This window comes from Myotis nattereri, assembly GCF_964212035.1.
Source record: "Myotis nattereri genome assembly, chromosome: 7".
In the NCBI taxonomy this organism is placed as follows: domain Eukaryota; kingdom Metazoa; phylum Chordata; class Mammalia; order Chiroptera; family Vespertilionidae; genus Myotis; species Myotis nattereri.
Window position 1 is genome coordinate 36,788,264 of NC_138082.1, and position 14,694 is coordinate 36,802,957.

Consider the following 14,694-nt stretch of genomic DNA (forward strand, 5'->3'; position numbering starts at 1 on the left):
ACCTTTTGCTATGTTTATAATATTTGTAATACCTGTGGTGATGTGCTCTTTTTCATTCCTGATATTAGAATTTGTGTGTGTGTCTGTGTGTGTGGGTGGGGGGGAGTTCTTACCCATTTCCAGGGGTTTATCATTTCTATTAATCTTTTCAAATAACATTTTTTGGCTTTGTTATTTTTTCTAATTTTTGCTTTTTTTATATATATATATTTTATTGATTTTTCACAGAGAGGAAGGGAGAGAGATAGAGAGTCAGAAACATCAATGAGAGAGAAACATCGATCAGCTGCCTCCCGCACATCCCCCACTGGGGATGTGCCCGCAACCCAGGTACATGCCCCCTGACCGGAATCGAACCTGGGACCCTTCAGTCCGCAGGCCGACGCCCCATCCACTGAGCCAAACCGGTTTCGGCTAATTTTTGCTTTTATTAATTTCTTTTTTCTTTTTTTTTTAAATATATTTTATTGATTTTCTACAGAGAGGAAGGGAGAGAGACAGAGAGCTAGAAACATCGATGAGAGAGAAACATCGATCAGCTGCCTCCTGCACATCTCCCACTGGGGATATGCCTGCAACCCAGGTACATGCCCTTGACCAGAATTGAACCCGGGACCCTTCAGTCCGCAGGCCGACGCTCCATCCACTGAGCCAAACCGGTTTCGGCATTAATTTCTGATCTTATTTTTTTTCACCTTTGGCCTGGATTTGTTAATTTTTTTTCTAGCTTCTTGAGTTGTAACTTAGAGCACTAATTTTTAGTCATTCTTCTAAAGCTATAAATTTTCCTTTAAGCATTGCTTTACCTGCATCCCATATTTTCACTACCGTTCACTTCAAAATATTTTGCAACTTCCCTTGTGACTTACTCTTTGACCCATTGATTATTTACAAGTGTAATGTTTAATTGCCACTTGGAGGCTTTCTAGTAGCTTTATTATTATTGAGTTTTAAATTAATGCTGAGAGAACACAATTGTATGATTTCAATCCTTTGAAATTTGTTACAACTTTATAGCTCAGGATTTGGTTTATTTTGGTTAATATCCATGTGCACATGGAAAGAACATGTATTCTATTGGCTGTTTAGGTGTGAATTGGAGCAAGTTGGTCAATCCTGTTCTTTGAACTGGGCTGTGTTGGTTCAAGGATAGAGAAATAAATAGTGGGATAGAAGAGTCCAGAACAGATCTTCACATGTACATCACTTGTTTATTATGGGGACTCTTTCCCAGTTCAGTGGGGGAAATAGTCTTTCAATAAATGATGCTGGGTTAACTGGATACACACATGGAAAATACATGAGCTCTGACCCCTTACCACACCACTCACAAGAATTAATGTGGCCCATCACTATGTGAACGCTAAAACTATTACACTTCAAAAAGAAAACATACAATATCATTATGGGAAGGCATGAAGCATAAGAGAAAAGACTGATAAATTGGACTTCATTGAGAATAACTCCTGTTCGTTATAATCAATAGCAACCACAGAATAGCACAAAGTATTTGCAGTCTCTTCAATACAATGAAAATCCCCGGATCCATCTCTAACACAAACCCATGTGGCCAGGGTGAACCGGAATATATAAAGAGCTCTAGGAATCAATAAGAAAATCTGGCCGGTGTGAACGCAGGTGGGGACTCTTTCCCAACTCAGTGGGGGAAATGGTCTGAGGCCCCACCTAGGTCCTAATCACTGGGCCTTGCGGGGCAGCTCCTGCCCGCCCTGAGTGGGAACTCACTCAGGCCTCCTTAAGCGGGGAAGCTCCCGCGCGGCTCCGCCCCGGGGGTTGCCTTTCCTTAGAAGGCGAAGCCCCAAGCCTCGCCTTTCGCTGGCGGAGAGTCGCGCGGTGCGCCCCGCGCTCCCCTAGCCGCCAACGCCGCCGCCGGAGCCCTAGGAGCGCGCGAGGCCCCGCGCACTCCGCGCTCCAGCCGGGCTCAGGCGCGGACGGGGCGGGCGCCGGGGCGGGCCCGCGTCCTCGAAGATTTGAATGTTAGGATCCAGATCGCCGGCGACGGCGGCGATCAGATCCTGAAGCCAGAACTCCTCCTGGGCCCCCGCGCCCGCGACATGCGGCGGGAGAGGTGAGCAGGGCGCGCGCGGCGTCCCTCCCCTGGCAGACGCGCCATGGGAACGGCCAGGCCAGGGACAAACACTGCGGCGCGGCGGGGCGCGGAGGTCGTGGCAGGGCTGGGCTGGGGTCCTGGCTAGCTCGGAGCAGGTTGGGCTGTGCCTCCCGTCCGCGCCTCCGCCGACCGTGCACTCCTCTTTGAGCGCGAGCACGGCGGCCCCAGAGCAAATCGCCATTTCCCTTCAGCCTTTTTTTATCCCCGGCAGCCGCGGGGGGTCTTTGTTATTTAATCCGGAATCTAAAAGAGTGTGACTCGGTGTTTTTAAAGACTTGGGGCGGAGAAACGTACGGTTACCCCTGCTGGCCGCAGCTCTTCCCTGGAGCTGTACCCGGCCCGGTCTTTCCGTGCGCCCCGGCCTGGTGCGCGGACTCGATCGAGGTGCACACCGCGCCCCTTCCCGCCCTCCTCGCGCGGCCGGCTTTCCCCTCTGCCAGCTGGGCCGGGCGGGCCGGGCTGAGCGCTGTCTGCCCGCAGGTGCGGCGCCCCCCTCCCGCGTCCCCGCCATGGAGGTGCTGCGGCGCTCTTCGGTTTTTGCCGCCGAGATCATGGACGCCTTTGACCGCTCGCCCACCGACAAGGAGCTGGTGGCCCAAGCTAAGGCGCTCGGCCGGGAGTTCGTGCACGCTCGGCTCCTGCGCGCCGGCCTCTCCTGGAGCGCGCCCGAGCGCGCCGCGCTCGCCCCGGGAGGCCGCCTCGCAGAGGTGTGCACGGTGCTGCTGCGCCTGGGTGAGTGTGGGACCAGGCGGGATGGGTCCCCAGACTGCGCCTTCTGAGCTGGTCGGCTGGGTTGGGCCCACTGCGCCTTAGGGTACAGCTGTCTCCACAGTGACCCGCCCACGGGGTGACCTGACCAGTACCCTCCACTTCTGGGCCTCAATCTCCCTCTGGGGCAGAGAGGGGGCTGGTCTGGGGGGACGCGAACTCGGACGGGGGTGGAATAGCCATGCGTGGAGGCAGGTTACCCAGGCGATGCTCCCCCTCTCTCACAGTCCTGAATTTACCCCTCTCAGGGGCTCCCTGCACTCTACAGACCTCCCCCAACTTGTCTGCTCAGCCCAGATTTCAGACAGCCTGGCCATAAAGGATAGAAAGCTGTAGGAAGAAAAACGTTTTGGTGGCTACATTTCCAGTGACCCTTGTACTCAGCTGGGCACAAATATCCTTGGTCGGACCACATGCCGGTGTTTATTTTGGAAAATAGGTCCTTTTAGTTACTGGCTGACATCCTGCTGTCTGCTGCTCTTTTCTCTTGATTTGAAGGCCACCAAGGGTCCCCCTCCCGGCAGAACTGGGTGCCCAGGACAGCTGACACCACCGTGGGGCTGGCCCATATTTGTTTCTGGGATCACACCCAACCCAGTAATTGTCTCCACCTTCTCCAGGGTCTGGACCCCTCACCATGGGCACTGAGGTCCTGACCTCCAGCCATTCTCAGTTCTGGGAGTGGGCACTTGGAGAGCAGGAGGCAGCAAAGATGGACCCTGCCCAGTCCTCTCCAAGCCAAGTGTGGGGAGAGGCTGACACTCGTGTTTGCTTGTCCCTGTTTTGTGTGGCCCCTGGGAGCAGGGTTGTATGTGTATCTGGACTCCCGGAGTGTGTGTGAGAGACAGACACAGAATCAGTGGGGGCCTGTGCAGGGCTCCAGAAGGGTGGGTTCCACCTGGGCCATGGGTGTGGAGAGCAAGTGGGTTTGGGGATCAGTCAGGGGTCTGGAGCGCCTGGACTCCCGTGAGGTCAGCTGCCCACTGCTGTTTCTTCTAGCTGGGCTGTGGGGATGACACCAGGGGGCACCTTCTAGACTCTAGAGGACCCCTGGCAGGGCTTAGAGAAGTCCTATCTGTCCTGGCTTGCTCTGCAACCTGGCGCTGGCCTTGTAGGGCTGCCCTTACCCTAAGCCTGGTGTCCCTGTTGTTTAAGCTTGTCTGAAAAGCCTTGCTTTGCACTGCAGATCTGATGGGCTCATTTTTGTCTCTTCAGTCCTCTGTTCCACTCTGAGAGCCCCATCCCTTGGGCCTGAGCCTGGGTATTGCACTGGCCCTCTCAGAAACTCGGCCTTCAAGGCCCTTTCCCAGTGTGCAGCCCGGCCACGTCCAGTCCCTGGGGCACAGCCCCTGCCAGATGGCTGAGGGGGCCTTGGAGGGAGGTGACTTGGGTCCCCAGAGTGAGCGTGTCTGTCTCATTCCCTGCATCCTGCCCTGGGCCTGTTGCTGCCTCCCTGCCCCCAGCTCCTCCTCAGCAAACGCCCAGCTCGGGGGACAGCACACACAGGAAGAAGCTGGGTCACTTCCCATGCTCAGTCTCTTGGGATAATTCCCCAGCAGCCCCCAAGGTCTCTGTGGGAACAGCCAGGCCAGCCCTGGGAATTTCCATGCCCCCTCATCACCCCGCCTCAGTTCTGCTTGGTCCAGATCTTAATTAATTAGATAGTGTGCAGCTGGCTCCAGGGATGACTCTGGCGTCCTTATCGACCAGGACTGTCCAGTCGGCGTTTCCCTGTTTGCTTTGGCTGGAGAGGTGGGCTGAGAGACACCCAGCGCGCGTCTGTGGAATTCCCGGCACGCCACTGCCAGGGGCGCTGCAGGGAGCGCAGGCGGCAGGCAGAGCTGGTGACAGGGCCTGTCCTCCAGAGTGTGGCCGCCCATGCACACACCCACTTGGCACAAGCACAGTTGGAGCTCGGGCAGTGCTGGAGGCCCCGGATGGTGGCTCAGTTTCTTGGTTCACCAAGCGGTGCTGGGGCCTGAGTGAGAGTGGCCTCTGAGGCAGTGGCCAGGGCTGCCCACCTGTGTGGGTCCAAGTCCCTGCCCTTGTTGGATCTGGCTGCTTGCCCTGTCTGCCTGCTGCCCGGGCAGCTCACTGTGGGCCATGAGTCACCCATCAGGCACGGCCCATGCTCCTCCCGGGATTCCCACCCCACCAGCCCAGCCGGATTGGCCTTAGGTGGGGGTGGTGGGGGAGGAGGGATAGGGGGAGCTGGCTCGTCAGAAGGGGGCGCCCACAGAGCAGGTTCTGAGAGTGCCCACCCCACCTCCCTGGTCTTCCTCTGCCCGGGGGCTGAGTGGGGGTCAGATATAGGCCAGTCAGTGCAGGAAGGGTTTCCAAGCCAGCTGTGGCAATGGGGCTGAGGAGTGGGCTGGTCCCAGGCCCTTGTGACAGGGGGCTGGGTCAGGCAGGTGTGGAGCCCTCTGACCCGCCGTGTGACTGCAGGGGACGAGCTGGAGCTGATTCGGCCCAGCATCTACCGCAACGTGGCACGCCAGCTGAACATCTCCCTGCACTCCGAGAGCGTGGTGACCGACGCCTTCCTGGCTGTGGCCGCCCAGATCTTTGCTGCAGGTACGTCTGCATCCAGCCCAGGAAGCCAACAATGCCAGTGTGGCCCTGGGGTCAGGGCTGGGGCTGGGGCTGGGCTGTGCTGCTCTCTTGGTAAAGACGGGGGGCCTGCCAGGCAGCTGGCACAGAGCCTCACATGGTTCTTGTTGGACGTTAGCTGGGGCTGCAGTGACCTGAAGTTCTGACCGGGCTGGATGGGGCCAGGGAGCCCTGCACATGTCCTGTGGGGCTTGGGTTTCACTTTGCCAGACGACCAGGGACAGAGCAGAGCCTGAGTCGTAGGCCTCTCTCAGTTGTGGCAAGTGTGGCAGCGAGACACGGGACACAGGACTGGCCCGGACTGGGGCTGCCAGCTGCAGAGTCCAGCCTCCAGCGCCACCACTGAGTGGGTCAGTGCTGACTGCCCTGGGCAGAAGTGACCATGGTGAAGACGGCATGAGGGGGTGCTTGGGTGGGCTGGGGATGTCTTCCTCCAGAATGTTCTCCCAGTGCTGACCCGGATCCTGGGAAGCCCTGGGGGGTGGGGGGACTGTGACCTGTCAGGCACCTTGTGGAGGGTGAGGTGGGTGGGGCCATGGAGAAAGCAGGAGGGCGAGGTGGGTGTCCTGGCTGACGCCTGCCCTTGGCTCTTCCTGGACTCCCACATCCCTGGCCCGACGCCGGCGTGTGGGTGGCCGCCTGTGTCTGTCTCCAGGCTGTCAGGCAGCTGGTTTACGAGCCCAAGGCTGGCTTTAAAAGGAAGGTTCATCTGTGAGAAGGCAGCTCTGGCCTGCTAGTGGTTGGGACTGAGCAGGGAGGCGGGGGCCTGGTCCCTGTTGGTTGTGGTGTGTGAGGGGCCAGGGCATCCTACCTTAGCCTGCCCAGCCTCGCCCAGTGTGGGGACAGGCCTGAGAGGTGCCCTCCTGCTTGTTGCCTGTGGGCTCCTTGTCACCCCTCGCCCATCCCTGCCTTGGGGGTCCTTGGACCCTTTCGCCACAGGGTGAGCCCAGCCATTGGGCAGTTGCTGGCCCTTGTCCCTTTCTGCCTTTGGCTCTTGCCAAGCTGCCGCCAGGCCTTGCACAGGCTGACCCCTTTCTTTCTCCACTAGGCCTCTGGCTGGGGCTGGGGCAGGGGCTGTGCCGGTGCTGTGGGCAGCTCCAGGACTGGAGGGCAGATTCCCACGGTGGCCCCTGCAGTGGTCGAGCCCCCTCCAAGGGAGAGGCACCTTTGGGCTTCTCAATTCACTTCCGTGGAAAAACTAATTTTTCCTCCCAGATTAACAGTTGGCAAGAGTTTGCATTTTTTCCCTTATCACAAGAGCAATTATTTTACCACAGAAGAATCAGAAAGTAAAAACTCTTGGAAATAATACTAAAAAGACAACCCAGTTTAAAAATGAACACAGGATCTGAACAGACATTTTTCCAGGGAAGATGTACAAATGGCCAGTAAGCCCACGAAAAGATCAGTAGTTGTCAGTCATTAGGGAGACGCACACCAAAACCACCAGGGACACCCTTGGGCGCCTGGGAGGGCTCAGGTAAGAGCATCAGGTAGCACATGTGTTGGTGAGGATCGGAAGAGTTGGAAGGTCCATAAGCTGCTGGCAAGAATGGGAAGAGGGCTGATGCTTGGACGAGTGCCAGAGCCTGTAAGGCAGGTGCCACGAGAGCCGGCGAAATGAGAACACATCACACAGAAACTGGCGCACGGATGTTCAGAGCAGCCAGATTCCTGAGAGTCAGGAAGGTGCAGCGACCCGAGTGTTCATCACCGGAGTGGTAGACGAGTGGGGTGTGGTCCATCCACGGGATGGAATGTTATTTGGCTACAAAAGGATGCACCTCAACCGGGATGAGCCTGGACAGCATGGTGAGTGAAAGGAGGCAGGCACGCTGGGACACGCAGTGATTCCGTAGGTGACGTGTCCACCACAGGCGAGTCCACAGGACGGGTGCCTGGGCCAGCGGATGGGCGTGACTGCTCATGGGGGCAGGTTGCTTTTGGGGTGATGAGAATGTTCTGGAATGGTTGTGCAGCTTTGTGGATGGACTAAAACACGATATCTCACTTTAGAAGGACGCGTTTAGGGTAGTGATATTACGTCTCCATAAATGGTAAAGCACAAAGGAAACAGGATGTCCCTGGACTCACTGTCCTCTCAGGGGGCAGCAGGCACCTCTCTGCAGACCGCACCACAGCACCTGCTGTCGCGGTCTCAGATTCCAGGCTGTAGCCAGGCGGCGGGCTCCGTCCCCACCGCCCACATCAAGCCTTCACCGGCCCTCTCTCTGTTGAGCACCTGAGAGTGCTGAGCTTAGGGGTGCCCAAAGCCCAGCTGTGAGCAGAACAGGACCTGGCCCGGTGCCCTGTGGCATCTGGTAAATGGGGAGCATAGTGTGAGGGCCTGAGTGGCGCTAGGAGGGAGACCTGATTAGACCTGGTGGTGGGGGAACCGTGGCTCTGGCATTTCAGACTTGGGCCTATTTTGACAGAGGGAAGTAACAATGACAGGAGGTTTTTAAGCAGGGGAGAGACATGATGTGATTCATCAGGTTTTTATTGAGGTGAAATTCATATAACATAGCTAGCCATTTTAAAGTGTACGATTCCGTGGCATGTAGTGGGTTCACACTGAGCACCACCACCCCGGAGTTTTTCACCATCAGGAGGAATACGCATGCTCATTAGCTGTCCCTCCCCCCACCCCTGTCCCCATAACCACGGACCTGCTTCCTGGACACCGTGTAGATGGGCTCATACGGGTGGCCTTGGTGTCACTGCCCTTGCTGAGTGGACATCAGAGGTGTGTCCAGGCTGCAGTGAGTGTCCACGCCTCACTCCTTACGGCCGAGTCACACACCATTGTCTGGATGACCTTAGTGCATTTGTCATTTCCAGCTTTTGGTGATTGGGAATAAGGCTGCTGTGAACTTCGTGAACAAGTATCTGCTCAAGCTGATTTCTGATTCGTATAGATAGCTGTGCTGCTGTGTAGGTAGACGGAAGGGCTTCATCTCTGCCCGCGTGTCCTCTCAGCCTGCAGGTGGCTGTGCGTCCATTGCGAGGCTGCAGCTGCCTGGGGCTCATTTTGCCATCTGAGTTCTGATCTCGTGAACTACAGTCTGCATCCCATTGTAATGCACCCTCGGGTTATTAGAGAGCATTTTTCATGTCTAATGCATTAGTTCTGTTTCTCCTTTTGTGAATCAGCTGTTCATGTTCTGTGCTTATTTCTTTTGAAAGGTTTCGCTTTTTTCTCATTAATTTATAAAATATTTTTATATATTAAGGGAAATCATACCATATAATGTGCAAGCATACTTCTCTGGGTGGTTCTTCTCAGCTCTACCCCCCCCCCCCCCCCCCCACACACACACAGCTTGGTGATCTGGGAAGGCCCTTCCTCCCATGGAACACCCTGCTGCCCCGCAGAGAAGGTGCTCGGGGACAGACAGGTGGGCAGGTGTGCCTCAGAGCTTCTTACTGTCCACTGTGTCCAGCTGCAAGTCAGTTAGCACCCTCCACCCCCTCAGCTTCCTCCTCGCTGAATACTTTGCCGTCCCATTGCCTCCTCCAGGAGATGGGGGCTGAGCAGGGTCGTCTGGGGCTCTGGCACAAGTGCACAGTTAGGCAGTGGAGTCCAAAGAAATCTCTGCCTAAGAACTACCCAAAGGGTGGGCAGGACTGACCTGCAGCAGATGATGGCCAGGCACCTGTTCAGGGGGCGCTGTGGGTAGGGTCTAGCCCCCTGAGTTTCACCCCCAGCCATCATGGGACCCCGTGGGCTGGACTGGAGCAGGGTTTTGGTGGCCTTCTGCTGACCAGCATCTTCTCCCTGCAGGCATCACGTGGGGCAAGGTGGTGTCCCTGTACTTGGTGGCTGCGGGGCTGGCTGTGGACTGTGTGCGGCAGGCCCAGCCCGCCATGGTTCATGCTCTCGTCGATTGCCTCGGGGAATTTGTGCGCAAGACCCTGGCAACCTGGCTGCGGAGGCGTGGTGGATGGGTGAGTGGGGTCTGGGGTGCAGGGGTGCTGGGAAGGGGAGTGGTGCTAAAGGTGGGAGGATGAGTAAGGGTTGGGCTGCTGGGTCCAGGACTGGCCTGCTCCCCCACCTCAGTGTTGACCTGTCCCTCCACCCCCAACTCCAGCTCTAAAGACCCGCTGCCTGGCCCCTGCACTGCAGAAGGCGGCCTGGGGAGGGACTTCAGGCCTGAGAGGGAAAGGCCCAGCACTGCCCTGCCCTGCCCTGCCCACCGGGCTCCAGTGCCTAGTGAGCGATGGCATTGGTCATCTCCAACACTGTCTCCCTGCCCCTAACTACTCACCTGGCCCAGCCAGACTGTGGGGGCTGCTGGGCCCTGGGCGTGGGGCGGGGCACCCTCACCCATAGATCTGTTTTCTCTGTAAAATAGGTGGGACACACTGGCAGGAGTGTCGAGCTCAGCCCTCCGTTGAGGTTGCAGCCAAGGGCTGTGGTCTCATCTGAAGCGGGCATTGGGCGGGGAGGTATTGCCTCCAGGTGACTCCCGTGGCTGTGGCACCCCCAGCACAGGGACTCTGAGGCCTCTGTCCTCCCCTGCCCGCTCCCACTGGAGCCCCACTGGGGCTGGACATGGTGGCTTCCTGGCATGGGGCCCAGCTGCCTCCTCTCCCACCTGAGCTCCCTTCCCTTCTCACCATCTGAATCCTCATGGAGGGGTTTGGTCCCTGCTGGAGCCCTCAGTCCCCACCAGACCACAGACCTTCCCTTCATGGCTCGGTGCTCCCTGTCGGCTCGGCTGACGCAGGTGGAAGGCTCGGGGGCCTCCGCTCCCCAGCTCTGTTCTCAACTGTCCCTTCCTCCCTGCAGACCGACGTCCTCAAGTGTGTGGTCAGCAGCAGCCCTGGCTTCCACTCCCATTGGCTGGTGACTGCGCTCTGCAGCTTCGGCCGCTTCCTGAAGGCTGCCTTCTTTGTACTGTTGCCAGAAAGATGAACCTGGCCCTGGAACCAGGAGGCTCTGGGCCAGGGCACTGCCCTCCTCCCGCAGAGCCCCTCCTCCCGCGAGCCCCTTCTCTGTACACCCAGACCCTCGGGAAGTGGGAACGCAGGCTCCCCTGGGCCTGGAGCTGGCCTTCAGTGCCCACCTGTGGGCCTGCTCCGTTGTGCCTCTTGTGGAGCCAGAAGGTCAGGGTGACCTCCCGGGCCCAAAAGGAAGGCAGCTGGGAACACCAAACTCTCACTTGACACTGGGGTCCCATCCACGAAGGGTGACCATGTCAGGACATTGGACCTGAAGGTGACTTGGGCCTGGCCAAGGCTAGAGGAGCCGTGGGATCTTACCGACCCCACAGAGCATAAGGCTCATGTGCTGTTGCTTAATCCATCCCTGGCGGGAGAGCGCGCCCACCTGTGGCAGGGACCGGGATTGGGCTCCAGGCCGGCACCCCTGATCTGTGAATGCACCAACTCCTGACCTACGAGGACGGGGTGTGTGTTCGATTCCAATAAAGTGTCATAGCAGTGGAAGGCGACCTGCCTGCGTCTGTGTGCCTATCCTCCTGCGGCTGCCTGAACCGGACAGGAGGCAGGTGAATCCTGCGTGATAGGCCGTCTTCCCTCATCGGCTGCCCTCTGCTCCTGTGGGCCACAAGCAGGAGCTCACACACCAGCACGCACACACAGGGGAACAAGAGCAGGGTGCCCAGTCGCCCTACTCCCCACAAACCCCGTCCGTCCCTGCCATTCCTATCCCTTTGCTTGGCTCACACAGCCCTTTCCCCACTGCAGCCTGCCCCATGGCCCTGAGCCTGGCTCCCGTCTGTCCCCAGCAGGGCCTGTCCCCTGCAGCCCATCGGACTCCCGCTCAAGCCACAGGCACACGGCACAGGAGGCCTGCAATGTGGCTTCTCAGCCTCAGTTTCCCTTTCTGTACAAGGCAGGTTGAGCCAGACAATGCTAAGGTCTAGCCCTGCTTCCCGTGCAGCCTCGGGAAGAAGGGGCCCGATGGCGCAGCTTCCCTCACTGCCCCCATTGCCCCTCCCGGCCCCCTACCCCCTGCACTGTCCCCTCAGCCTCTGCTCAGCACCCCTTCCCCAGTGGCCTTGCAGTGTGAGGTCTGGCAGGTGGAGAGAAGGAAGGGAGCAGACAGGAGAAAGGGATGGGGGGTGGAGAGGAAGAGGACAGCCTCAGACCAGTGCTGCACAAGGCCACCCTGCCTGCCCCCGCCTTCTGTCATTCACTTGGACCAAATGTGCTGGCATTTCCAGCATAAGGTAATGTTTCAGACGCTGAGAGCGCTCAGGGCACAGGGGTGAAGTGACCCATCAGTGGTCTATGCATATGCAGGTTGAAGACACTGGGAGAGGTGCCCCATTTCCAACAGCAGCAAAGGATCACGTTCTAGGTGTGAGCCAGGCGGGCGTGAAGCCTCTGTGAGGACAATCAGGACCCTAAAGACACCCAAGTAGACGAGCAGACAGAAACACCAGCTTCCGGAGAGGAAACCCACATGAGACAGTTCTCCACGTTTATAAACTTAATGTAATCCTTACCAAAAAAATACCAGAATTTTTTTTCCTAAGTTTAAACAAGCTAGTTATAAAGCTCATATGAGAGAAACCAAAAGGCAAAAACAGCCAGAAAAACTCTGAGAAAGAAGAGTAATGAGGAGAGACTGGGTCGTCTCTACAGGCACCAGACCAGATGCAGACGGGCAGACTCGGGACGTCCAGGCTCAGGCCCAGACTCAGGCCCAGCCCGAGGACAAGCCCCGGAGCGGCGGCAGCTCAGGCAGCAGGGAGGATGGGTTTGTCGCTGATTGTCGACTCACAGCGAGCCACTGGGAAAAACACTAAACCAGACCGTACATCCCACTGCACCAGTCAAACTCCAAATGGACCAAAGAGCTAAATATAAAAAATGAAACAAGTACTAGAAAAAAAAAGTGAATTTCTTGGGAACTGAGGAGTGGGCAAAACACTCCCAAATGAGATTTATAATCCAGGAACAATAAAAGACAACAAAGTAAATGCCCAGCATGAGGGGACCTGCTGGATAAACTGGCACAGGGCTTCTCAGGGTCACCCTACCGCTGGGCTCTGTGAGGGGCAAAAGGTACCTTAGCTTACCATTTTTGTTGTTGTTTGTTTGTTTGTTTTTGGTTAATCTTCACCGGTGGATATTTTTCCATTGATTTTTTAGAGAGAGTGGCAGAGAAGGGGAGAGACAGAAATATTGATGTAAGAAAGACACATCGATTGGTTGCCTCCCACATGTGCCCCAACAGGGGCTGGGGATCAAGCCTGCAACTAAGGTACGTGTCCTTGCCTGGAATCGAACCTGGGACCCTTCAGTCCGAGAGCTGATGCTCTATCCACTGAGTCAAACCAACTAGGGCAAACTTACAGTTTTGATTTTGACAATAAAGTAATATAGGATGTTTTACACAAAGCTAACCTAAGAGAACACTCAATTTGTAGAAGTTAAATTAGTTTGTGTATCAAGTTGATGACATAAGCAACCAGAGAAATTGCTCATTCCATTTATATATACTTGAGAAAGAGAGAGAAACACAGATCAGTTGCCTCCCGGATGCAGCCCGACCGGGACCGAACCCGCAACCTGGGTATGTGCCCTGACTAGGAATTGAACCAGTGACCTTTCCATGCATGGGTTGAGCCTCACTGGCCAGGGCTCCAATTATATTTTAACTATATCTTCAATGAGGAATGCATAAAAACAGTAACAAAAATATCAAACTTTGCCCTGACCAGTTTGGCTCAGTGGATGGAGCGTTGGCCTATGGACTGAAGGGTCCCAGGTTTGATTCCGGTCAGGCGCATGTGCCTTGGTTGCGGGCACATCCCCAGTAGGGGGTGTGTAGGAGGCAGCTGATTGATGTTTCTCTCTCATCGATGTTTCTAACTCTATCCCTCTCCCCTCCTCTCTGTAAAAAATCAATAAAATATATTTTTAAAAATATATCAAACTTTTATCAGTAATCTTATTGTTTTTTTTTAAAATATATTTTATTGATTTTTTACAGAGAGGAAGGGAGAGAGATAGAGAGTTAGAAACATCGATGAGAGAGAAACATCGATCAGCTGCCTCCTGCACATCTCCCACTGGGGATGTGCCCGCAACCCAGGTATATGCCCTTGACCGGAATCGAACCTGGGACCTTCCAGTCCGCAAGCCGACGCTCTATCCACTGAGCCAAACCGGTTTCGGCAGTAATCTTATTGTTAATAAGAATATTATTATACCAAAATAATTGTGTCCTGTAGAATAAAGCAAATAATTTCAATGTTTTGAAGAACCACGATTTTCATCTTAAAAGATGTAAAATGAAAAATTTTAAGGAAAAAAATTTAAAATCTTAAATTTTGAATTGGAAACAGTGTAGACACATACTTTTTTTTTTTCCTTCTTAAAAAATGTGTATGCTGCATGCCTAAGCATTTCAGGGTGAAGGGTCATGCAGCACCTTCATCTCTCATAGTTCAGTGAAAATAAATCAATTATAAAGTGATTTTCCGGTTCTGCCCATGGAACAGGCCTGGAAGCATAGCGGCTGCCTGTGGTCTGAGTCCCACCCTCTCCAATGCCCCACCCCCAGTAAGAATGGGCTCTGGGGCAGGAGATATGGGGGGCAGTGGTGGTGCTGGGATCATTGGAGCACCTCCCATCTGTCAGAGAGAAAAAGGCTGCAGTGGACTAGAATTTCATCAAATGTACAGAAGTACCGGCCCGAGCAGGAGCAGGAGCAGGAGGAGCTGAGGGGTGGTGTGGGGGTGTGAAAAGAGCGCGATCCTCGGGCATCACCCAGGGTTAGCACATTCTTACTCTAACAATTCACAGTTAAAGGTGAGAATGAAGAGCGGCTGTCCAGACCTCCACACAGGAGGGTCTGAACATCAGCCCCTGACTGGGCAGGTCCTGGTGGAAGGTCACATCCCACAGCTTCCTTGTGAGAGGCTTGTCTTCACCTTGAGGGAGCCTGCCCGCTGTTCTTGTGCATCTGGCATAACGTGTCTTTGGAATGTCAGGGTAATTTTCACTTCCAGACCCTCAAAACCGGCCCGCTAGCAGCAGGGCAGGGCCGCGTGGAAACGCATCTCGTTGCTGCGTAGTCTCCTCACTGTGATTGTGTGAACCACCCTGCACCCACCAATGTAAAGCAGGCGTGTATCTCTATTTTCCTCTCTGGCCAAGCTAGAGATTTCCCTGCCACCAGTGGACTTCATGTGACCTTTCTGCCA

The 14,694-nt window shown here is 55.6% G+C and overlaps 1 protein-coding gene across 1 annotated transcript; it reads left to right on the forward strand.

The window, feature by feature from the left end:
• Window positions 1-1,724: 1,724 nt before the first annotated feature.
• On the forward strand, window positions 1,725-10,964 carry BOK (BCL2 family apoptosis regulator BOK). Its single transcript, XM_081095361.1, has 5 exons — window positions 1,725-2,089; window positions 2,612-2,863; window positions 5,345-5,473; window positions 9,294-9,457; window positions 10,302-10,964. The coding sequence occupies exons 2-5, from the start codon at window positions 2,641-2,643 to the stop codon at window positions 10,425-10,427; spliced, it is 642 nt and encodes a 213-aa protein (XP_080951487.1). The 5' UTR covers window positions 1,725-2,089; window positions 2,612-2,640; the 3' UTR covers window positions 10,428-10,964.
• The last annotated feature ends 3,730 nt before the right edge of the window (window positions 10,965-14,694 follow it).